General features: G+C 33.7%; 5 protein-coding genes across 6 annotated transcripts; 2 read left to right on the top strand and 3 right to left on the bottom strand.

Annotated features, from left to right (window-relative positions):
- The first annotated feature begins 4531 nt into the window (after positions 1–4531).
- Positions 4532–7596, top strand: LOC115722559 (disease resistance protein RPV1-like). The gene is made up of 5 exons (XM_061104497.1): positions 4532–5249; positions 6263–6845; positions 7001–7078; positions 7154–7219; positions 7305–7596. Exons 1-5 carry the CDS (start codon positions 4768–4770, stop codon positions 7353–7355), a joined length of 1260 nt encoding a protein of 419 aa, XP_060960480.1. The 5' UTR covers positions 4532–4767; the 3' UTR covers positions 7356–7596.
- A 2619-nt stretch (positions 7597–10215) lies between these two features.
- LOC115722558 (uncharacterized) lies at positions 10216–11995 on the bottom strand. The gene has a single exon (XM_030651800.2). It carries the CDS (start codon positions 11692–11694, stop codon positions 10402–10404), a length of 1293 nt encoding a protein of 430 aa, XP_030507660.2. The 5' UTR covers positions 11695–11995; the 3' UTR covers positions 10216–10401.
- Positions 11996–13993: 1998 nt separating this feature from the next.
- LOC115696795 (uncharacterized) lies at positions 13994–17232 on the top strand. The gene is made up of 4 exons (XM_061104494.1): positions 13994–14704; positions 14780–15815; positions 15974–16482; positions 16630–17232. Exons 1-4 carry the CDS (start codon positions 14387–14389, stop codon positions 17074–17076), a joined length of 2310 nt encoding a protein of 769 aa, XP_060960477.1. The 5' UTR covers positions 13994–14386; the 3' UTR covers positions 17077–17232.
- Positions 17233–17706: 474 nt separating this feature from the next.
- On the bottom strand, positions 17707–23390 carry LOC115706761 (uncharacterized). 2 transcript variants are annotated; one of them, XR_009684626.1, is made up of 6 exons: positions 23323–23390; positions 22953–23240; positions 22386–22529; positions 22162–22260; positions 21796–21930; positions 18025–18160 (listed from the first exon to the last, which is right to left on the bottom strand). XR_009684626.1 is itself a non-coding variant. In XM_061104492.1 (4 exons), exons 1-4 carry the CDS (start codon positions 19488–19490, stop codon positions 17782–17784), a joined length of 1344 nt encoding a protein of 447 aa, XP_060960475.1. In that variant the 5' UTR covers positions 19491–19569; the 3' UTR covers positions 17707–17781. The 2 variants fall into 2 exon arrangements, 1 of the variants encoding a protein (XP_060960475.1); XM_061104492.1 differs by lacking the exons at positions 21796–21930; positions 22162–22260; positions 22386–22529; positions 22953–23240; positions 23323–23390 and adding exons at positions 18250–18761; positions 18927–19041; positions 19153–19569 and having other exon boundaries at positions 17707–18160.
- On the bottom strand, positions 19627–20226 carry LOC133031125 (uncharacterized). The gene is made up of 2 exons (XM_061104493.1): positions 19942–20226; positions 19627–19870 (listed from the first exon to the last, which is right to left on the bottom strand). Exons 1-2 carry the CDS (start codon positions 20155–20157, stop codon positions 19769–19771), a joined length of 318 nt encoding a protein of 105 aa, XP_060960476.1. The 5' UTR covers positions 20158–20226; the 3' UTR covers positions 19627–19768.
- Positions 23391–26236: the final 2846 nt, after the last annotated feature.

The following is a 26236-nucleotide window of genomic DNA, read 5'->3' as shown; positions in this document are numbered from 1 at the left end:
TTTTTTCTTCAATAATAGATACTATGAACAAATTGTTATATTATATATGCTAAATTTAATAAATAAAAAAATTAAAAAAATAATTATTTGAATAAAAAATTAATTTTTTTTAAAGAGTTGACCGAGTTGACTGAGTTGACCGGGTCAAGCCGCCAACCCGCTAAACCCGACCAACCGAAACCCGACAACCCGTGACCCGCCAACCCGCCAACCCGCCAACCCATGCCCTATTCGGGTCCGGGTTCGGTTTCAATTTTTTGAACCCGAAACCCGTGAACCCGAAACCCGCCAACCCGAAACCCGGTAAACCCACCTGATGTTCAGCCCTAACCATGATGGCCAAATCATTGCTGCATTATCTAAACCAGATCAATTGTACCCTTGGCCACTCCTCCTCTTTTGTTTGGCAAAGCATTCAATAGAGAAAAGAATTGCTACAGAAAGGCCTTATCACAAAAATCAGTAATGGTAAGAACACATCTCTAATTCATGATTGTTGGATATCCTCTTTCAATTGATTCCCACCAAACCCCTTATCCCTAACAGTGTTGCTTCTTTCATAAAGGACAACATGACCTGGGATATCACTTGTCTCAACCAGTGTTATCACCCTCATATTGTCGAACACATTCTTTCTATCCCTTCCCTCTTCTACCCATGGAAGACAAGCTCATTTGGAAATTCACAAAATCGGAAACTTACTCGGCAAAAATAGGCTACCACTTAAGCTATTCAAATAGTTCCCCTCCTGATATCCCATCCTCGTCTTCTCGATCTCCTTGGTGGAAAGCTCTTTGGCATCTCAATCTCCCATCTAAGTTGAAACACTTTACGTATAGAGCTTCCACATCCACCCTTCCAACTAAGAAAGATTACCCAATCCCCACTTTGTGGCCGTTGTAATAGAGAGATTGAATCAATTCCTCATGTCTTGTTCTTTTACAAGAGAGTTAGAAGAGTTTGGAAATGTACTATTTTCTATCCCTACTTATCTCTTTCAACTACTGTTTATTTTCATGATTTTTTTTTTAATATTTTCTCTAACATGAACAAAGAAGAAGTGGAGTTTTTCCTTTGTATTTCTTAGTTTATCTGGCATAACAAGAATAAGGAGATCAAGCATTAAACGACGGATCAGCCTCATGCCATCCCCCATCTCGCTGAAAAACTACCTGGCAGAACACAAAGCTACAGCTACTACCCATAGCACACCAGACCCCAAAGCCAATTCTACTGCCACAGCACATGGATTCCCCCCCTCACCTTCGTGGCCTTCTCAAGCTTAATACGAATGTGGCTTCCTTGCATGACCACATCAAAGCAAGTCTTGGTGGAGTAATTCGCAATAGTGAGGGAGGTGTCGTTGCAGCGATAGCTTTTCCTCATATAGGGAGAGGAGACGCTGCAATCCTTGAAGCAAAGTCTATTCTCAAATCTCTTCACTGGTGCATAGAAGAGTGCTTCCCTCTTCATCAGATTGAAACTGACTGCAAAGCAGTCACAAACACAATAGCAGCGGCAAAATAAGACATCTCTCTATTTGGAGACCTCATCAACTTAATTAAATCGGCTTTATCTCACGTCCCTAATGCCTCGATCACTCATGTTAAGCGCACTGCTAATACTTTTGCCCACAAAATCGCAAAATTAGCTCTAAGGTTAGATCAAGCTGCAATTTGGATTGGAGATGACCCATGTAATCTAGTTGTTCTTCTCTTTTCTTAAGGGCATCTCTCCTCTAAAAGAAAAAACAAAGTTGTATCTTAATGATGGATTAAAATATCTATGAAGACTAATAACATTTTATATATTTATGAGGAGAGAAGGACTAAGAAGAGAGATATTGGCATAATAAAATCTGTAGCAAAAGAAATAATATTTGTAAGATAAAACATACGTATATATATTATAAAAATAGTATTATATATGTATATATGAGAAGAAAAAAATTTATAAGTTTATTATTAGAATTTTCCTTTTTCATATTTGTATGTATTATTTTATTATTTTGAAGAATATTTTATTGTTAGAATATTATTTTAAAGGATTTTTTCTATAATAAGCAATTAAAGGCACCAATTTACAATTTTACCCTAGAAAGGGAAAATAAACAAAAATAGGAAAGAAAACTTTAAATTTTAAAAAATACGGTGTCAACAAAAATCACGAGAGCAGCTCTTCCTTCTTCGTGACCTAGCCGAACGACACCTATCTTAAATCTCCACGATTTTCATTCAACACCCACGAAATTTAGCTGCAGCAAAATGTAGATCTTAACTAAAAAAAAATAATCTACTCCCGACAAATCCAAATACAAAAGGTAAAATAAGCAACAAAAAAAAAAAAAAAAAAAAAGAACACAGGAATTTCTACCTCTATTGATAAGAAAAAAAAAATACAAAAACAACCTAAAATCAAAAATTCAAATCATATTGGTCAGAGAATTTGAATACAAGAAGATCAGATAAACTTCAACGCTTACCCAGAAATGAATCAGAGAACAAATACAAGGTACAAATTTTTTTTAATGATTTTCTTCCTGATTAAATTATTTTGAAAAATTTTCTTCATGGTTGTAAATATTTTTTAAATTTTAAAAATCAGATAAATAATTAATGATATAAAAAATTGATTGATTTTAATAAATAAATGAGATTAGATTATAACTAAAAATATACAAATATAATCAACTGTATTTTATTGAGAAGTGTTTTATATATATATGTTGTTTCGAGGATTATAATGATTGTTTGTGTACAAGTGAACAACTACTGTTGAATTAAATCTCATTTATTGTTGATTGTTAAAAAGTAGTTGTTTAACAATTGTTTTGATCGATGAAAATAGTTGTTTAGAACTATGAACACAATTTGAAAAAAAAATATAAGAATTAGTTTTTTTTTTTAAAGAAAAAATAAATACAAATACAGTTAAATTAGAAATTATTTAATGTTTATTGAAAACAAAATAGTTGTTTATAAGTTTTTTTATTAGATTAAAATTGTTGTTTGCAACTATTGATACTAAAAAATTATAACGAATACACAAATTTCAGGACATGGAACCTCTACAAATTTTGGTACAGAGTAATGACCATTGGAATGACAACACTATACTGATTACGAATCAAGTGGAGAATTACTATCAAGATATTACACTTTTGATCAACTAATAGAGTTTTTGTCCATTGTGTACCAATCTGTATGAACATTTACCGGTCAATGAGCCTAATGAAATAGACTTGTGGACTAATGATAGTTAACACCTGAACTACGTAAAAATCTCGTATTTGTTATTTATTATGTTATTTCTTTCTTAAGGTCTAAAAATATTCAGTTGCTAAAAATCTCGGTAAACATGTACTAATGGACTAACGAGAATTGGGAGCTTGGGGATTATTACCACCAATTTTCAAGATTAAAAACTTATCTGTATCAAACTGAACTTTTTAGGGACTTATGCTGCAATTTTCCTTAACCAAATAAATACAAAGTTAAATTTATATTATTTTTATTATCGTAGAAGTATATATTATTTTAGACCCTATATTTTGTAATATTTATTGATCCACGCACTCATATGTTAAATGATAATTTTTTTATTATTTTTGATATTAGGCCAGGACTAAATTGGAATTAAAGGTCTCATATTTGTAAGGAAAAGTAATATCATTTAGCTATATAAATTTAAGGGCTTTTTCATTTTTACACTTGAAAACAGTTTTTTATTTATTTTTTTTTCATTTTTACGAAATTCTACATAGATACCCCTATTGCAACTAGCGGTGCAACTACTTTAGAAACCCAAAACGTAAATTTAAAAAAAAAAAATTAAAATAAAGAAAATAATATATGGGGTAATTCTCTATAAATTTATGATCACTATTAAATGATATTTTAGACCCTACAATTTGTAAAATCAAACATAGAGTCCAGTACTAATAAAAAGAAATTAATATAGAGGAAATTGCATTCTATACCCTTTTTATATTGTCCTCTTTTATTTTTACCCTCTTTTTTAAAGTCTATCATTTTTACCTCTTTTTTTAAACATTGTACCAATTTTGCCCCTGTCACTTCAAGATACTCTTCATGTGACTCTCTTATGTCAGGGTATTTTGGGTACAATACATATAAAAAGAGATATGTTTCAATTAAATATAAAATTAGAGATAAATTTGATCAATTAATTAATAAAAGTGGTATTTTTCAACTTACCCCATTAATATAAGGAATAAATTAAAATTCGGGTCACAAACGTTAAAGAGGGTTAGTAAGAATGGAAGTTCTAAAGTTAGGATAAACATATTTGACAAATAAAAATTTATATCATTTAACTAAATACAACTAAGATCATTTGCAAGAATCTAAAATTATATATACTCATTTACACAACTGCCCGAAGTGGGATTATGTTTTCTAAAATTACATTAAAATTAAAAACAAAATTATACTCATGATTTTGTTTTGATTTCACACTGTCCCCACAATGTATTAAAAACAAAATCATGTGCCCTTCATTTGACCATTGCACGATTTTTGGAAAACGAAATGAGTGGAATTTGCAAGTTGACACAATAAATAAATAAAGTGTCTCAACCACTAGAAAAAAAAAAGAATACTAACAGTAAAGCCAAAAGAAAACAGTGTAGAAGACAGAGAAAAGCTTATACAATCTTTTTTCAAGGAGTAAGAAGAAGAAGAAGTTGAAGAAGCTACATGCATTCATTTTTTCAAGCTGGTTGTTAAATCACCAAGAGACATTTTCATGGGGGATTATTCCTCACAACCTGGACCAGAATTTGATGTGTATTTCAGTTTCAGCACACAAGATCCTCAAAAACATATAACAGAATTTACAAATAAGTCTTTGGTCATTGATGGGATCCGTACATTCAGGGATGAAAATCAGGTTCTCCAAAGAGGACTTCAACTTGAGCAACAGAGAAAAGAAGCTATCCAAACTTCAAGAATTGCCATTCTTCTGCTCTCCCAAGAGTATCTCTCTTCTGAGTTTTGCCTTGAAGAACTTGTTTTGATACTGAGGTGTAGGGAAAGATGGGGAATGATTGTTGTGCCTATTTTCTATGATTTGAACCCTTCTGACCTCAGGAAAGCAAGAGGACCTGTTGCCACTGCTTTGAGTAGACAAAGGGTTGGAGGGTGCTGGTGGAAAAGGTGGAAGTTGGCTCTTCAAGAGGCATCTGATTTGTGCGGCTGGGATCACACCACATATATTGACATCTTTAAGTAATGATCTCTCTCTCTCTCTGCATATTCAAGAAAGAAATTAGATCCTAGTTCATGATCATTAGTATTTGATTGGCCATGCATTATGCTTCATGGTAAGAATACTCTTCAGGTGCTGCATATGAAATAAAGTCAAATAATTGTTCAATGTTTAGCATTTTTGTTCGTGAATTTTTTACACTACCAAAATTTTCTCATAGACTATATAACTTATTTTAATACCTCATGAAATATAACTTTTATAATAAAAAAGTCTTTCCATCGTATTTTATTAAATTTTATAGTAAAATGAGTAAGTAATGATAGTTGATAAATGGATACAAATTAAATAATCTTTGCCGTTTTTACATGAATATAGATAATAAATAAAAGACATTTTCTTTTATTATAATAATTTATATTTATAGTTTTAGTTTTTTAATCTTTAAAGTAAAAAGGGTGAAAGGTGTACAATTTGCAACTATTTATCAATTATCATCTACCGTTTATCAATTATCATCTACCGTGTTACTCATTTCACGGTAAAATTGAATAGAATATGATAGGACTATGTCACTGTAAACGACACAACTTAGTAGTGTAAAATGTTCAGTGAGCAAAAATACTATTTATTACTTTTTTTTTTTCAGTATTCTCATGGACTTGGAAAGTGTTAAGAATACGGAAGTGTATGGTTGAGAAAGTAGGAATAGGTGAGTGTATGCATGGGTTCCATCTTAAAACCAACTGACAATGAGAGGAGTAGTCCGTGCATTTTATATATGGTATTTAGTTTCAACACATTATCAATGCGAGACTCTTTAACAGAAATAATTAAATGACTTTTGTGACAATGCCACACCCTCCCTTAAATTGATAGAAAATCTTAGTATTCTTAACCTCTTTAGTCTTTCCTTTTGTTGATATTCATCTAATTTATAATCCATTTATGCAAACAAGTTTTCAGTTTCTTTTAAATATGAATTATCTTGTGAGCTCATGGATTCGTGTTGTACTTGGATGATCCATTGCAGGAGTGAATCCAAGTTTGTTGGGGACATTACACAAGATATCAGGGATAAAAGAATTCCTTCAAATCTGAAGATCTCTATATACCCCATTAGATATGACACATGCTATGAATATCTTAATCTCTTCTTGCAAATGGGGTCAAATGAAGTTCTGGTTGTGGGGATTGCAGGCCAAAACAAAATGGGGAAGACAATTATAGCTAAATCAGTTTATGATGGAATTTTTGAGGCCTTTGATGGCCGCAGCTTTCTCCGCGGCGTGGGACAAAAATCGAGAAAACCAAATGGTCTGGTTCACTTGCAAGAAAAACTTCTTTCTGATCTTCTGTTGGGAGAGAAGATAAACATAACTAGTGTAACAAGAGGTGTAGATGTTCTACAGAAAAGACTCAGTTGTAAGAAGGTTCTAATTGTTCTTGATGATATTGATAATTTAGACCAATTATACGCTCTAGTTGGAAGCCGAAAATGGTTTGGTACGGGTAGCAAAATTATCATAACAACAAGAATATTATCACTACTTCATTTCTATAAAGTGGACCAAGTATTTGTGGCTGGAGGCCTTCCTCTACCAGTTGATATCCAAGTACAATTCTTGTCTAAGTGTAGTTATTATAAATTTCTTTCAATTGGCAAACATCTCCATTTTTTCATGTTAATATTATCAGTTTCTATATCTATCACACATTTGTCCAAATTTATTATAACCATAATAATGTATGATTGAACCATCTACTGTAGGAAATTTGGGAACCATATCAACAAAGTTGTCACCGGATTGCAGGACTTAAAGCATATATACAGAGCTTGTGTTACATGGTAAGCAGCAGAAACATCTCATTACAATTTGGTATTTAACTAAATCATATTTCAACTAACTCTATTGTTGTTTAGACCAATGACAGGGTGAAAATGCTCGAAGATCAGTTGCGTAGAGGGTGTAATACAAATGCAATTCAGGTGTCTTTTCTTCACCTGATTTTTTTCTTTACTTTACTTACACCATGCAAATATAACTTTACATTATGCAAATTTGTCTGTGCAGGCACAAAAGATATGTGAACTGAAGTTGGCCGAAGAGGCGGAAATTGGATAACCTGATGAGCTCGTGACTTGTGAGCACCCTGAAATGAAAGGAGTGTGTGTTGATTTTGGTCGATGAAAGAACATTAGAGGATTTTGTTTAAAGTTTGAACCAAAACATCTAATATAAGACTGTCTAAACTATCCAGTGAAATTCAAAATGTGGTTATCTTAGGAGGAGAGAGGACTACGTGCAGTGCAGAATTGATCTAATACTATATACAAAATAATGTCTATAAAATTTTCTACAACTATCACTTGGTTGCTGTTTGTGTTCTAACGCCCTGCAAAACCAGATTAGAAAGCACAGACAATCACAAACATAAGAGAAGAACAAAGAAGTAAACAGAAGAAAATATAAACAAACACCAAGAAAACACAGATTTTATTTTGTTCGGTCCATGCTAAGTTTACATCAAAGCAAGACAACGCGCAGACACAACAAATCCAAATCTTAGAATCACACACACTCTCTGATGCTTTAAGAAAAACACTCGCAAATGACACAAGAATTTCTCTCTAAAATTCTGACATGCATGTCCCTCTCCCCCATTTTGGTCTGATCTTATCCAAAATTGGTTGGCTTGAGCAATTAAACATGAATTAAAACTATGTTAGTAGTACATAGCCATGATCATGGCTTCCATCCGTCAAATTCTAAAACTCTATTTATAGTCGTGTATTCATTGAAAAAAATTTAAACAAAAAGAAAGAAAATTGTAGAAAGAATCGTGTTTATCTACTTTTATTGATGCGTCATTTAACAACATAAAGACTTTAAAAAGCTAAAAGGACCAAGTGATACATTGAGCAGAAGTTAGGATCCTAAATCATATTTACCCTTTGAAATTATATATATACATATGACAATTGCTGAAGTTAAAAATTAAATTACTAATATGTTAATTATGATGAGACTGTACATCAAATCGAATGGATATAGATAAGACAACAACATTTATTGGAAAATTGTGGGCCCATTTTGAGTGTTTAGAGACAATAATTTTCCCCTGAATATTGTGATCATCTTCTATAATTTGAAACCATCTCGATTGAAGCAAACTCACGGTTTGCAAAGACAGTAGCCTTACAATCCTATCCACCAATGCTACAATCCAAATACACAAACAAACTACTCAGCCGAACTATTTTACATTTGGCTATTCATCCCTTGTAGAAATCCAATGCAAACTAAGGCCACATCAACTCAAGTGTGATGTTCAAAGTTTTTGTTTTTAGAATCTCTTCTAGGAACCTTGCGTTCACGACATCTGGTACCTTGTTCGCAGCCTCTTTGGTAACGGTTAGTAGGTGGTCCCACAACATCATCCCTGCAATTCTTTAGAAACCTGCTGTGTATGCATGAAGAGATTCTTCGATCTCCGTCCATTGTCCCATAACTTATAATCCTTTTGGCTTTTGAAACCCCCATAAACTCTACACATACAACCAAGCTAATCATACAAACAATAATAACTCCATTTGATACACATGTATTACCCATTCTTCAACTTCGATAATCAATGATCAAGAGTTTCAGATATATATTATTTCAAAGAATATATTTGTTTAGCTGTTTATATTTATTCGGAGTTAGTCTATTTTAAATTTGTGTATCAACTAAATTAAAATTATGTGCCGACCGCCGACTACCTAGCCTACCTTCATGGCCAATACTATAAAAACTAATGATAACCACGGCACCTCTACTATAATCTGAATTAACTATATATAATTTTCTTATTATTTTTTTGTAAAAGGACAACTTTGGTTGTGGATAATTGATCAAATTGAAAATGTTAATTTTTTTTTTTTAACTGATTGAAAATCTTATTTCAAAAGACAACATATTCCTAAATTTACCACTGAAATATACACGTCGGTATACCATTAAGTAATTCTTGTAAGCATATTAAGAGAAAATCATCCGAGATATATTGCACACAATTTGTTGGTTGATATATATTTTTCAATGGTTGTTATTATTATTGAAGGTGTTTTCATTAATTAATACTTCATTTGATGAAAATAATGCTCATCCAGCGTATATAATCAATAAAAATAGGTCAATCAAATGAGGATAATAAAAATTTTATAATAGTGACCATATGTTCATCCTTAGATAATAAATTAAGCATATGAGGTTTGATAAATCCTTATAGAGTTTCACTTAGTGAAATTTAAATGAGAGGGGTTGAGATCAAAACAATCTCAAACTCAAGTGTTAAATAATTTGAGATTACTCTAAATAAACTTAAAAATAGAACTCCTACAAACTTAAACCTTCTACTAAAATCATAGTAAACATAGGGTTAGTTTTACATTTCTATTACGTACAATCAAACACTGCATTTTTAGAATTTTTTAAGTGTTCATGTAAGGAAGAAAATAAAAGACTTCTAGAACAACAGCTCTTAATTGATGTCTTGTAATCTTGCTTTTGAAGTATTTTGATTGTAATCTCCTCATACCACTAGGAATTAGAATATTCCACAGCAATATGTGAGAAGTTATCATTTATAACAGCTGGGATCCGACTTTGAGTAAAGATGATTAGTTGCTTATAAAAATTGATGACATGAGAAATTGAATTGACTACCGTGAGACCCAATTTTTAATTATTAAAGACCAAAGGGCCATATTGTTAGTTTATGATTGATGAGCTGCAGAGATAACGTTGGTATGATTTTGGATTAGTCGATGGCACCGTAAATAACGTTGCACACTAGCACATTTTGGCTTTGTCAGCAGACATACAGACATGTTTGGTGGAATGATTCCTTTTTTATCAAAAAAATAATTAAGCAAAAAAGTACTTTTGTATAATCTTACGCAACGGCCCTACTCGATAGAAAATAGACGAAAAACCATAATGAACAGCAACACAATGTACTTTATTTGTAATAAAACTTTTCAAATTTGACAATGGTGCCTAGAAATTACTATGATAAAAGAGAAGAACAGTAATTCCTAACTACCCTCTATGGTTGTACCCTTCATTCAATATCATTAATAGTGTTAAGTTTCTAAAGATGCCACCATCGTCACAGTCTAAGATTCTACCTAACAAGGCCTAAATTGAGAATCCCCCAAGCATTTTGAGGCCAAGATCTTTCTTTTGCCTTCATAAGTAAGACTCTACCCCAAGCAATCCAACCTTCCCAGGACATCCTCTTGTCCCAAGGACTACCCCACTCCAAGATTAGGGTCAGCCCTTTCTGAGCCTCATTTTCAGCCTCTTCAAACCTCCCACGAGACATATAATGCTGAGCCAAAACCACATGTGGCTCTCCAACAAAAGGGTTTTTCTCAATACAACCCAACAGTAACTCCTCCACTTTCTCCAACCCTCTCTTAGACATATCACAAACAGCTTCCCAGTACAAATCCCTGGCCTTGATTTGTTCCCCTGCATCTAAAACCCTTGTGCAATTCTCAAAAACAGGGGGAATCACAAGCTCCAAATCACCATCTCTGCCCTCATCATCAACCTTCTCTCCACTCCCCCTTTTCCTCTCTTCACCAAAAATCTCTTCCTCTCTCACTAACAAATTGTAAAGAGCACCCATTCTCGATATCGAGCTCATCCAAAGCCCTGGTCTGCCGTCACCGGGCCACAGACCGGCCGGAACATCATTCCCCTTGAACGCCAGCTTCCCATCAAAATTCTCAAACAAACAATCCTGGAAACTAAAAAGCTGATCACTAAAATCTGCCATGGTAGTCAGTAAGAAAATGGCCACAAGTCTCCTTGAAACGAGGACGTCTTCACCGGTCTTTATGTGCTTCACAACAACCCCACGAGCAGGAACAATACCCCTTATCTTCTTTCTCCACGCTTCATCTTCATCGAACAATCCTTTTCCCTTAGCATTCCGAACCGAAATCTCCGAACACTTCAGATGTTCGATAAGTTCAGAGTCAGTATAATGGAAGAGAAGATCGTCGTGGATCAGAGGCTGCCTTGGGACGACGCAGAACAAGTAAATCAATCTCTCAACGGCTTCTCCGACATGTTTCGAAACCACTTCGCGTCCCGTGGAAGGGTCAAAGATGGCGAGATTGACGTAGGAGTTTGAGTAGGCAGAGTGGAAGAGACCGAGGAGACAAACGGAGTCCTGGGCTCGCCATAGCTTGAGAATCCGGTACATCTCGACGAGGTGATCGAGGAAGCTGCCGTGTTTGTGCCAGCACTCGCCGGCGCCGACTGAGCGGAGGACACTGACGAGGGAAGGGAGCCTGTCGTCGACTGACTCGAGCTCGCCGCGGAGGAAGGGACGAGCGGAGTCTAGGAGAGTTTGGAAGTAAGGGGAGGAAGGTGGATTTGAGGATGATGAAGACGAAGACGGCATGATTGATTTTGGGTTTTGGTTTTGTTGCTATTGAGACTGAATGAGTGTATATTTTTTTAGATTGAGCAGGATGATGATATTATATGATTGAACAATAGAACAATAGAACAAAGAGACAAACAAGAGACGTAATTAATTTTGGTCTTGTGAATAGTTTTGTTTGTTTTAGTTGGGATGAGGTAAGTCTTATGCAGTTTTCCTTCTTTTTCTTAATAAAAAATAAGTCGATTGGAGTTAGCTTGTGTTGTGTCGTCTGTGTATCTTATCTATTATTTAAAAACTAAATGGTTAGAAATTTTTTGATTTATATTATAAAATAATATAGTTTTTTTTTTTAGCAGCATAAAATAATATAATTTTGAGAAACAAGATAAAGAGAAAATTAAGAAAAGAGATAGTAATTACAATTCATAGTATTAAATGAAATGAAAAGATTTGCACATCTTATATATTATTATTTATAACAGATGTACCTAATATTGCATAATTCAAAATCTTCTCGAGAAGAAAATTAAGAAAATTAGTCACCTCATTTATAGATTCATAATTAAAAAAGACTTTGAATTGACTGGGCCAGTCCATCTCTCCAAAGATTTGAGTTTCTCCGGTACAATATGCAACAATTACTATAAGGGAATTTTTTATAAATATGGAATTTCTTAAAACCATTTTGAAAAATATGGACATTTATAAAAAAAACTTAAAATCTGGAAAAAAAAATAAAAAACTTAAAAAATGGAAAAAATAGAATACCTATAAAAGGATATTTCCATTTATAAAAAACCCACCCTAAATATCCAAAGTCACCAATTCTTGTAACTCTGAAATTCTGTTACGATTAAATGCTAGCAAAGAGTGCTCCGATTTCTTCCCTTCTCTTTCGATTTCTCTCTGAAATTCTTGGTGCTTTTGTCTCTGTGCAACTCATATGGTTGATCTTAGGTTTCTTAATATATGAAGGTCAATGGAATTCTCATGTTCGGCATAGCAGCTCAAGGGAATTCTCAAGTTTCTTGCGATTCTCATCTGATTTCTTTCCTTCTCCTCTAGTGTGATTATCATTCTTCATCTTATTGTTCATGATCCTACAGCCGCCGATGACGAAAATCAATAAAATCTGAAGTCAAAATAGACAAAGGTAACAAACTATTGAATTTGATTACATTCTTGATGTAGTTAACATATTATTTAGGAAAAATGATAAGGAATTTTCATTTTAGGTTTTTATTTTGGTTCTCATAGTAATGTGTTGTGCTGAGATTGTAATTTTTAACAAAAGAACTCTCATATCTTGAAAAAAGTCACCTGCTAGTTCAATCTTAGGGTTTTTTATAGCCTCTGAATGTAACCTGGAACTTTAAATTTGAATATGGTTGTATTTGTTGTGTTGTGGCTGCAATTAATAGCAGAAAAATACCATGCCTTGAAAAAAGTCACCTGCTAGTTCAATCTTAGGGTTTTTTATAGCCTCTGAATGTAACCTGAAACTTTAAATTTGAATATGGTTGTATTTGTTGTGGTGTGGCTGCAATTTATAGCAAAAAAATACCATGCCTTGAAAAAAGTCACCTGCTAGTTCAATCTTAGGGTTTTTTATTGCCTCTGAATGTAACCTGGAACTTTAAATTTGAATATGGTTGTATTTGTTGTGGTGTAGCTGCAATTTATAGCAAAAAAAATACCATGCCTTGAAAAAAGTCACCTGCTAGTTCAATCTTAGGGTTTTTTATTGCCTCTGAATGTAACCTGAAACTTTAAATTTGAATATGGTTGTGTTTGTTGTGTTGTGGCTGCAATTAATAGCAGAAAAATACCATGCCTTGAAAAAAGTCACCTGCTAGTTCAATCTTAGGGTTTTTTATAGCCTCTGAATGTAACCTGGAACTTTAAATTTGAATATGGTTGTATTTGTTGTGGTGTGGCTGCAATTTATAGCAAAAAAATACCATGCCTTGAAAAAAGTCACCTGCTAGTTCAATCTTAGGGTTTTTTATTGCCTCTGAATGTAACCTGAAACTTTAAATTTGAATATGGTTGTGTTTGTTGTGTTGTGGCTGCAATTAATAGCAGAAAAATACCATGCCTTGAAAAAAGTCACCTGCTAGTTCAATCTTAGGGTTTTTTATAGCCTCTGAATGTAACCTGGAACTTTAAATTTGAATATAGTTGTGTTTGTTGTGTTGTGGGTGCAATTTATAACAAAAAAATACCATGCCTTGAAAAAAGTCACCTGCTAGTTCAATCTTAGGATTTTTTATTGTCTCTGAATGTAACCTGGAACTTTAAATTTGAATATGGTTGTGTTTGTTGTGGTGTGGCTGCAATTTATAGCAAAAAAATACCATGCCTTGAAAAAAGTCACCTGCTAGTTCAATCTTAAGGTTTTTTATTGCCTCTGAATGTAACCTGGAACTTTAAATTTGAATATGGTTGTATTTGTTGTGGTGTAGCTGCAATTTATAGCAAAAAAAATACCATGCCTTGAAAAAAGTCACCTGCTAGTTCAATCTTAGGGTTTTTTATTGCCTCTGAATGTAACCTGGAACTTTAAATTTGAATATGGTTGTGTTCGTTGTGTTGTGGGTACAATTTGAATATGATTGTGTTTCTTATACCACAAATCTGTATAAATGATTTTTATTTTTTCTTTTTGCTTCAGGAAGTGACCTGATACTTGTAATTTTCTTGGAGAATGAATTTTGTTAAAGCATTAATTCATTATGGAGGAGAGTGGAATGAAAGTAACTGCTACTCAAATTACAAAGTGGCTGGTGTACATATTCCAGAGAATTGTTCATTATTTGATCTTGGAAATTTGATCAAAAATGAAATAAACACTACTTGGGACAATGTTGAGATCTCATACCAAGTAACTAAAAGTGAGCCACCGATAAAGATGTTGACTAACAACTCGGTGCTTTTTTACATAGACTTGAAGAAGAGTTGCAATTCTATACTTGAGTTACCATTGTGCATAGAAGAATGTTATTATACTTCATTCCAAAATACGGTAACAATTAAACATATATGATTTTGAAATAATGTTATATGTTAATTAAAAGAATAACTTTAGTTTTTGTGACAGGTTACTAATCATGAATTGATCCAAACACATTACCAACATTCAGAAAAAAATCAAGCTGCAATACACAACATGGGGATTGGTTCCTTGGTACTACAAGCAAGAACAATAATTGAAAGTGAGATATTTGAAGATGGTACCTCAAGTAACCATAATTCCAGAAGACTTGCTGATTATACTAATGAAGTTGCTGACTTCATCATTGAAGAAACTACAAGAAACAAAAGAAAAAGGGAAGAAGATAAGACAATCATTGAAACTCACAAGTTGCAAACATTAGTAGAAGGACAACTTTTCAAAGATAAAAAAATGTTCAAATCTGGACTTTGCTACTATGCCATGATCAACAACTTTCAATTTAGAACAAAGAGATCAGAACCAAGAGAGTATGTTGTCACTTGTGTGGATGAGAACTGTAAATGGTATGTTAGAGCTTCTACATTCAAACATACTGATTATTTCAAAGTTAGGAAGTATGTGAAAGAGCACACATGCTCATTGGAAGTCATCATGGAGGATCATAGACAAGCAAATTGCAATGTCATTGGAGAGCTCATCAAGACAAAATTTACGACAATCAAGAGAGTGCACACACCAAATGATATCATGAAAGATATGCTTGATGATTATGGAGTATCTATGAGTTACTCAAAAGCTTGGAGATCAAGAGAAAAAGCTATAGAATTGGTAAGAGGAAAGACAGATGAATCATACCAACAGTTACCAATGTATCTTCATATGTTAAAAGTAGCAAATCCTGGAACCATTACTAGCTTGACCACAGATGACAAAGATCGATTCAAATACTTGTATCTAGCATATGCACATTCCATCAAAGGATGGCAACATTGTAGACCAATTATTGTCGTTGATGGAACCTTCATGAAATCTTCATATCGAGGCACATTGTTCACAGCATCTACAATGGATGCAAGTAACAATATTTTTCCATTAGCATTTGGTGTTGGCGATTCAGAGAATGATGAAGCTTGGGAATATTTCTTCACAAAGCTCAAAGAAACATATGGAGAACGTAAAGGTAATCTGTTGTATTTATCTTATTTTTGTTTCTAATTCTTGTAAAATGTCACCTATTTAATTTTTTTTTGTACCAGGTTACTTTTACTTTCAGAATAAAATTATTATTTTGTCCATGTTACCAACAGTAAAATCCTAACACTAAAATTATTTTTGCAGATCTAGTAATCATATCTGATAGACATCAAAGCATCGAAAATGCTGTTCAAACAGTATACCCTAATGTCTTCCATGGAGCATGCATTTTTCATCTACTTAACAACATTAAGGCCAATCTTCATATCCATGGAGATGATTTGACTATAAACTTTGTTAAAGCAGCAAAAGCATATACATTGGTTGGGTTTGAGTACTATATGGCTGCTCTTGACAAAATAGATGCCCGTATAAGGCCTTACTTAGAAAAAGTAGGTTACCATACATGGGCGAGATCTCACTCACCAAAAAGGAGATATACCATGATGACATCAAATATAGCGGAGTCTATTAATGCAGCAAATAAAGCGGCAAGGAATTTGCCAATAACCTTAATGTTGGAATGCATAAGAAGCGTTGTACAAAAATGGGTTTGGACTAATGGAAATGAGGCGAATGGAACCTTTACAGCGATATCATCAGAAGCTGAAGCTGTATTGAGAGAGAACTATCTAAAATCTACTAAATTTGAGGTATGTTGTTTGCTTTTAATTGATTAATACTATATTTTGAAAACTAAAATAAAGTAACCTGATATATTAATATACTGAACAAATTTGTACCAGGTGACATTATTTGTAATACCTTTTTTTTATTGTTATTTTACATATGTTTGACAGGTGAGACAATGCAACACTATTTTTTCAGAAGTGATTGAAGAAAGAGGAACTTATATAGTCAATATTCAAGAGAAAACATGCACATGTAGAAGGTTTCAAGAAGATGAAGTACCATGTTCACATGCACTTGCTGTCATTGCAAAAAAAAGGCTAAATTGCTATGAGTTTTGTTCTGCTTACTACAAAACTGAAACAATGAAAGCAACTTATGCAGAAACAGTTTATCCTTTGCCACATGAGGATGAATGGAGTCTACCAGAAGAATTGGACATACTTGTCCTACCTCCAAAAGGAAAAATTCCTCCCGGTAGACCAAGGAGGAGAAGGATAAGAGCACGGGGAGAGCCAAGAGTGGTTATGAAGTGTGGACGATGTGGCAAATCAGGTCATAATAGAAAAACGTGCAGAAACCCACCTATGGAGAAGCCACACAAGCCAAGAGAATGATTCATTTACTTTTACTTAAGGATGTTGCTCGTTATATTCATTCATAAAAAAGGAACAAGTTACTATGGACACCATACTACATAAGGTTGTAATGATTTGTTACATTCTTTACCTTGGGAAAACATTAGTTCTTTTGCTTAAATGAATATTGATCAAACTTTGAATACTTTTTTTTTAAAACAAAATAATAAAAAAAATGAAGAAGAAAAAAGTAACCTAGTGTGTTTGTCATGCTTTACAAAGTAACCTAACTACATAAGAAAGTAACCTAATATCAGTATTTTGAAATTCAATTAAGAAAATTAATTAACCTGGTACCATTAAAATTTCAATTTATACATATTTGTTTTTGTTTCAAGTATAATTTTAATTTTTTTACTTATAAAATTTGATGTCTTGATTTAATAAAAAAAAAAAAGTAACTTAGCATGTCTATTATGATTTATAAAGTAACCTGGTACATAATACAGCTCATCATTACTAAATCCAATTTTTATTACTGAAACAAGAATTAGAAGACACCTATTCATTGAAAAAGATTAGGAAAAAAAATAACCAGGTGTGTTTGTCATGCTTTACAAAGTAACCTAACAATATAAGAAAGTAACCAGGTGTGTTTGAAACAAAGTATGAAATCTCAAAGAGCCTGCCTGAGACATTAAGAATAAGAACTCAATTTATGTTCACACAAAAAATATAAAACTACTACATCTTTTTCTTCTCGGGTTTTTCAGGTGCCTCTTGAACAACCTTCCTTTTCTTCTTCTCAAGTTTTCTAGGTGCCTCTTCAACATCCTTCTTTTTCTTCTTCTCAGTCTTTTCAGGTGCCTCTGCATCATTCTTCTTCTTTTCCTTCTCGGGCTTTTCAGGTTCCTCTACATCAGTCTTCTTCTTCGTTTTCTCAGGCTTTTCAGGTTCCTCTACATCAGTCTTGTACCCATCCTCTTGCTTCTTTTTAGCATGATGGTAAAGACAAACAGCAAGGTCATCACGATAATTGGCAATGTTGAGTTTAGGAGATATGCCATTTATGGTGTCATGAATTATGTGATCAGCAAAAGCAATCACAAATGCACCACAGTCACTGCAAATAAGTGTGAAAATACTTTAAAAAAAAATAACATTTAAAGTTAATAAAAAAATACCACATAGAAATTAAAATATGTTACTTACCAATCTTCTTGTTGAGGAACACCTTTTGCAAACTTTATAGCCAAAGGATGAGACCTTGCAACTGCATATGGACCTTGATTGAAGTCTATGTCTGCCCTCGTATTATAGAAGCCAATACACTCCATAAACAAAGGAATCAACACAGAGAATGCCGTAACAGTTTTCTCAACAGGTTTCTTATTCCGTCTCGGAGTCATAGAATTATACACCACCAAGCACCTCTCTCTAATATTGAAATGTGCAAGAATATAATGCACTTCATCTGTAACATGAGCTGGAATCGCAACATGATCAAGGTAATACCATGGAACACTACATGATAATGATTGTCCAGACATGTATTTTGCAATAATGCTTTCCTGGTTGATCACATTGTTGCCGTTGGCTAAGTAACTCTCATAAGTAGTTCTAACAACTTTATAGAAAATTGAATCAGTAGTCGTAACTAATAAGTTGATAGTACCACTGTGCATGATCTTTTTCCTAAGATAATACATAATAACATCGATATGCTGCAATAAAAAAGAGAGGATAATCAATTAGCCACTTAATTTATAACAAATTGAAAAATGAAAGGCATAAATTAAAGAAATGAAAAGTAACAGGTTACTTTCAATCAAACTATAAAATAAATAATAATGTAACTTGGTCTTGAACTAATAAAACAATATACTTACAGAATCAGACAAAAATTGACCACAAGTTTGAAGTTGGTAAAACCAATATTTTTTTTTGATGTGCATGATCCCAAAATCAAAATCAATGTCATTAGCGTCAGCCACGAACTTATTTCTACAATCAAAAAATAAAAATGCATTAATTATAGAAATGAGAATAATTCATAAAAATATGTAGTGAAAATTTAAAAAAAAAAACAAATAAAAGAAGAAAGAGAATACTGACTTAGTGTTAGGTTTATAACCCTCAAAATACCAGTCGTTGTATGCTTGTGTTTCTTCAGTAGTAGCATTCTTCCCAATCTCCTTACGAAAGGGAATGATTCCCTTCACAATCTCTAAATTCTTCCTTTTCCCTACTGGTACAGGTTCTGATGAACCAAAATCAGTAACAAAAGGGGATTGAAAGATCGCAGAAGGTTTGGGCTCCCTTTTCTCTAAATCAACCATATTCTCAGTAGACAATTTGGCCTTTTCAGTTGTGCTCTTCAAATCAGGGGAAACAACAACAAAAGGTGTATGTGGTTCTTCATTTTTAGTAATCTGGAAATAACACGAAAACATAAGACAACAAAAATTTTAAATAAAAGAGTATGAAATAATTATAAATTATTAAAACATACTTGAGCTCCTTCTCCTTTGGATTTTTGAATAAATTTCATTCTTTATAACGAAACCGAATAAGCCGCATCAACAACCTCATCAGTACAATCATGATCCTCTATAACTAAAGCACCCATCAATTTTTTGCCTTCGAGTTCCTGCCAAGAATAATAACGAAAATATGATAATAAGTATCTACAAAAAGTAACCTGATACTTAGAAATAAATAGGATAAATATTTATTCTTGTACCTCATTTTGAGGGTCAACATATCCATCATCCGCATGAACATTACCAGGTACAACTTCATGGCCAGATAAAGAATGTTCAATTTTGTCCTTCTGAAATTAAAATAAACAAACAAGTTAGCAATTTAAATTCATTAGTTGTAGAATGAAAAGAAACCGGTTACCTTAGTAAGAGGAACATCATTTTCAAGAACACACTTATCAACATTAGATGTACCGGATGGAGTACTCCTTGTGTATTCACTTAGAATCTTACAAAAATCTTTAAAATTTTGGTTGAATATCACAAGTTCGCCATGAATATTTTTTTGGTTTGATAAGATATCTTTCATCCGTTTATCAAGTTTTTTGAACTCGGCATTGTAATTTTTGGTTTCCATAACCTAAAACAAAGTGAAACACGTTAATAAAACAAAATGAAGTGAAAATAAAACATAAGAAAAAGAAAAAAAAAATCAATACTTACAGGTGATTTTTCTTTTGCTTTAGGTACTGAAGTACTAGGCCTTAAAATTGGAATCTCCGTCAATGGTTGAACATCTGTTTGTGGGGCTTCTCTAAACATAAACTTGGGTTGGAATGAAAACTCCTTTAATGTTTCACTTTCTTTCTCAGATTCTTTAGGTAGCAACTGAACTACTTCCAGCTACACAAAAAAAATAATAAAAATATTCAGCATGCTCTAAAGTAACTTGGTTACTTAACAAACATGATAAAGTAACCTGGTTACTTTTGACAAAAATAATAAGTAATCTTGTTACTTTAAACCAGAAATATTTATTAACATGAGTATTATAAATTTATAAAACCAATTCTAACAAAAGTTAAGCTACATTTCAATAACCACAATTAAATCTACAATAAATAAACCAATAAATTTACCTTTTTTCGGGTAAAAATTTTCTTATTTAATGCGGAATAACTCGGTTTGCGTGTACATTTCCAGCATAAAATCCTTTGAGCATCATCACAAACCTTCTCACAAAAAGTTGGAGAAAGAGCAGGAATAGTCTCAAATATCCATATCAAAAATGCATATGGAAAACCAAATAGCTTGTAGGAATATGGTTGAACTTTTCCTGTTTCCTCATCAAACATCTTCTCAAAAATCTCTTCTTTTTTCATGAGACTTAATCTCATTGAATGACGAGATTTTTCCCATAAAAGTTTACCATATGGGAATTGTTGAAAAGTGGCATCATCTGAATCAACAATATTCCAAAAGAAATTGCTCACTTTGGTTTCAGGAACAGTACCAAATAAAAAATTAGCAAGAAAATGGACCAAACCAAGTTTGACCATATTAACATCCCCTTTTGCTCTCTTCCGAATGAAAGCATTCCTAACTTCTTTTTTTGTTATCAAACCCTTGCTTTCCTTAAAAAGTACTTTCCTTAAACTCTCATCCTTCTCAACAAAGATAGAATCATCATCGTTACCATGACATTTCAGTCCAGTAATCAAGGAAAATTCCTCTATCGAGAACCTTACCATAGTCCCATTTATCTTAAACCAAAACTCAACATCTTCAGACATCGAATAGACCTCTCTCAAGATGATGTGATGTACTAACTGAGCTTGAAATTTAAGATCCTTTGGAAATTTTAAAAAATGTCCAAAAGGTGTTGCTTTAAACAGCTCCTTCTGTTTATTAGTGAAAGTAGTGTTCAAGTCAGAAATTACTGAGAGATCATTGAAAGGTTGTACTTTTGTTCCAAATCGCTTTGTTTGGGATATCATATATTGAGGAACCTGCATAAATTAATAAAAGTAACCTGATAAATTATTAAAAGTAACCTGGTAAATTATTAAAAGTAAGCTACAATAATAGGGAAAAAAAGATTAGGTAAATTTAAATCTAAATAAATAAAAGTTTCAAATTAGTCTAGTCTAAGATGAACTAATATTAAATTTCAATATAAAAGATCATTGAAAATAAATCATGAATAAACTGATATTAAATAAAAGAGCATGGAAAATAAGTAGCCTGGTACTTTAAGAGAATAATTAGAAAAAACCTTGTTCCATTTAGATGTTTCACCAATGCACTTTCTTTTCACACCACGAGTAGAAGAAGGGGATTGCGTATTTTTAGATGTTTTCTTCGGAGATTCAAAATCAGATGAAGACATTCTCTAAATATGATTAATGACCTGAAAAATAAAGAAGACACAATAAAGAGCTTAGTTTAAGGGAAAAATGATTGCTTAGCAAAGGTCTGGAATCAATATTTGCACCTTTACCATAAAGATATATACTGAGCTTGCTGAATGACACATGAATTCCTCTACTTGTTTTTAGGAAAAAAGAAATATAGCATAAAAAGAATGCAAAAACCAATCAATATGAAACTACTGTAGAGAAAATTATTAGTTATATCCTACCGTCTTTATAGGCTCTTCTGGGCGCCCTGTGGCACAATCAATAACAGTGTGAATGCCAACCAACGTTACAGGAATTGTCTCTGGTTTGCTAAGATCTGCCTGCTCCAAAAATACTTCGCAGTGAGTAATTCAACTTCAGGTTACCAAAAATGCTACACAAATTTATCATGTGTATAGGAGCTCAAAGAATAGATAAGCACACCATATTGTAGATAGATACATACCCTTTCATCAGCAATAACAAAAATTTTCCCAACTTCATCAGCAGCTACAGAATAAACATCTGAAAGAAACCCAGTGACGGATCTAGCAGACAAGAATCCTCTTGCAAAGGTGGGATCTCGGGTCAATTGTAGTGTTACCCAACCCTGAAATAGAAACATTCAGATTAAAAGGTATAATCAAATGCTAATGGCATGACTTGGAAAATCACAACCTTACATGTTGGTTACCCAACAAAGGGAAGGTTACATAATAAAAATGTTTTCGCGATTAAATGATTGATAAGTGTGCTCTACAAGCTATAAACTAAATCCTGTACACCTATATTGAAAGTTAAACTCAGAGAAGCTTTAAATTTATCATGGTTATGAAATGTTAGGTACAAAATGCAATTTAAATGCAAAGACATGAAAGCGATGGCTTGGGTCAACTTTGAGTAGAGAAGAAGGGATATTCAATGCAGAAGCATATTATTTTTCTTGGGTCTTTTAAAACATTTTATCAAACACTTGCAGAGCATTAACTAATAGTTGAACAGTTCCATGAAAAGTAGAAGCAAGAAAACTAACCAGAGGAGAGGGCAGAGGTGGCTGTCCGAAGAAAAGGGGTCAGAGGACGTAGAGGGACGACGGGACCTCACGATGTTTTATAGGCTCCTCTTTTCGCTTCGACGGCGTAAATCGATGCCTCCTCTTCAGGTAAGATGGAACAATGGTGAAGAGAAATGGTGGAGGAGAAGACAAAGAGGTAAGAGAGAAAACAATGGTGAAGATGGAACAATGGTGAAGAGAAGACAGAGAGGTGAAGAGAAACAATGGTGGTGGAGAAGACAAAGAGGTAAGAGAGAAAATGATTTTCTGGAAAATATAAAAAAAAAGTTAAAAATATGGAAAAGAAAACCCACATAATAATTTAAAATAGAAAAATACCATAATTTACCTAAAATTAAAATTTATCCATATTTATCTAAACATTTAATAAAAATCCATACTACAGGTAATTTCCACTTACTATAATTGTTGATTTCATCCATTCGTTGAACTCTTGCCGTGCTATGCCGCCTTCGGTGGTGCCGTGGTGGAAAACGACGGAGATGTACAAGGGAGGTTCATCTAATCTTGTCATTGGGAAGCAAGTCTTTTGTGGTTTTAAAGGTCTATGGCCTATTGGTCGTAAGACTTCTCATCTATTGGTCCTTGCGGATGGTAAAGACAATGGTCTAAGAGCTATTAATGTTGTTTTAACGGCGAAGGATGTCGCCGTTTACGAATTCTGTATGTAACGTTGCTGTTGAAATAATTGTCCAAATATCAAATGACACCTTTGCCCTTACTGAACTTAACTAACTTAACTAACTATTAGTTAATACAGTTAGAGTTCGGGCCTTGTGAACCACTGATGCAACATCAGTATTTAAGAGGCTATTCCTTCACACTGCTACATGGAATCTGGGAGAAGAATTATACAGTGAGAAAGAGAGAGAATTCAGTTTGATTGAGAGATGTTTTGAGTGCCCAAAACTGGTGTGACTTTGTTCCTTTGATCACCACCATTAGAGATAGAATTTACAGAAGCATTGCTTCATTGTGTATGTAAATCTGTATAAGTTGTAATCCTTCCTTTGAAGCTCAATCAATAAATTCTCATAAGCCATAGTTGTGGCTATTTCTGGCCGAGGATGTAGGCAAGTCATCTTGCTCGAACCTCGTAAAATACATTGTGTTCTTTATGTTATATTGCTCAAGTTTTCTGGTTTAATCTTTACTGCATAACTCTGCACTTGTCATTTTGGTTTTCATTGATCTTACTGTTCTACATTTGTTCTTGCTGAGGTATTGTTTTTCACAACAATTGGCATCAGAGCTCAGGTTTCTTGCTGCAAGAACTGGTTCAAGAAAGTAATCTATGGCTTCCGCACGTTTTGAAGTAGATAAATTCAATGGAGCCAATGACTTTGGGCTGTGGAGAATAAAGATGAAAGCTTTTCTGGTTCATCAAGGAGTGTATCAAGCCATTGACAAAGAAGAATTGAAGGAATTGGGAGATGACAAGAAGAAGATTAAAGAAATTGAAACAAAGGCTCATAGTGCAATCTTGCTGAGTTTGGGAGATGAAGTGTTGAGAGAGGTATCCAATGAAGAAACAGCTCTGGGATTATGGGAAAAGCTGGCATCAATATACCTGAAGAAGTCACTTGCCAACAAACTATACCTGAAAAAGAAACTGTACACACTCAAGATGGAAGACTCGAAAGAACTCAGAAAACACCTTGATGAGTTCAATCGAATCATCCTAGACCTTAGCAACATTGGAGTGAAAATAGAAGATGAAGATCAGGGAATCTTGTTGCTCAGTTCACTGCCTAAAACCTATGAACACTTTGTTGACACGATTCTATATGGCAAAGAAACATTGACCATGACAGAGGTCAAGGCTGCACTCAACTCGAAGGAAATCCAGAAAAGAAATGATGAAAGGATTGATAGCATAGCAGATAGTTTGTTTGTGAAAACCAGAAGTAACTCAAGAGATTTCAGAAGTGGACAAAACAAAACTAATCACAAGAACAATCAAAACAGAGGACACAGTTCAGGATTCAAATCCAAAGCAAAATCTAAACAAGGAAAGCAGTGCTATTACTGCAAGAAGGAAGGACATTTCAGAGATGAATGTAGGGCACTCAAGGCAAAACTAGAGAGAGAAAAGGGACAAGAAAGAGGAGCTGCAGGGATTGTTTTTGATGGCTATGAGTCTGCAGAAGCTCTAGTTGTGACAAGTCAAGAATCTGGTTGTGAATGGATTCTTGACTCAGGATGTTCATTTCACATGACACCAAGGAAGGAACTGTTAAGTGATTTCAAGAAGATTGAAGGTGGTTCAGTTCTACTAGGAGACAACAAAGCCTGTAAGATCTCAGGGATGGGAAGTGTACTGATCAAGATGAATGATGGTCAGATCAAGCTCATACAGGAAGTCAGGTATGTCCCTGAATTAAAGAGAAATTTACTTTCAATTAGTGAACTTGTATCTAAGGGATGCACTGTAAAGATAGATGGTTCAATGAAAGTAATGAAGGGTACTAGAATAGTAATGAAGGGAGACATTAAAAATGGAATTTACTATCTACAAGGAAAGACAGTTGTGGGAAATTCGAATCTGGTAGTCAAGAGTTGCGATAGAGACAACACAAGGTTATGGCACATGAGACTTGGCCATGTCAGTGAGAGAGGTCTCTATGAATTGGAGAAACAGGGAATTCTCAAAGGCAAACTTGACAAGGAACTAGGATTCTGTGAAGAGTGTGTGTATGGTAAATGCAGCAGAGTGAAATTCACTCCAGGAATACACACAACCAAGGACAAAATTTGGATTATGTGCACTCTGATCTCTGGGGTGCTTCAAGAACCAAGACAATTGGAGGTGCCAGCTATTTCATGAGCATCATTGATGACTACACTAGAAGAGTTTGGGTTTTTCTACTCAAAACTAAGGATGAAGCTTTTCCGACATTTGTCAACTGGAAGAAACTAACTGAAAACCAGACAGGAAGGAAGATTAAGAAACTAAGGACAGATAATGGGTTGGAATATTGCTCAGATCAGTTCACAAAGTTTTGTCAAGACAATGGTATTGCTAGACACAAAACTGTTGTGAAAACACCACAACAAAATGGGATTGCTGAGAGAATGAATAGGACATTGCTTGAGAGAGTGAGATGTATGCTAAAAGGTGCTGGTTTAGACAAGAAATTTTGGGGAGAGGCCTTTAACGAAACAGCATGCTACCTCATTAATAGATGCCCTTCAACAGCACTAAGGTTTAAAACTCCTCAAGAGTTTTGGACAGGTGAAGT

The sequence above is a fragment of the Cannabis sativa genome, chromosome 9, assembly GCF_029168945.1.
Source record: "Cannabis sativa cultivar Pink pepper isolate KNU-18-1 chromosome 9, ASM2916894v1, whole genome shotgun sequence".
In the NCBI taxonomy this organism is placed as follows: Eukaryota; Viridiplantae; Streptophyta; class Magnoliopsida; order Rosales; family Cannabaceae; genus Cannabis; species Cannabis sativa.
The sequence above is the reverse complement of the archived record's forward strand: the minus strand, read 5'-3'. Positions and strand labels throughout refer to the sequence as shown.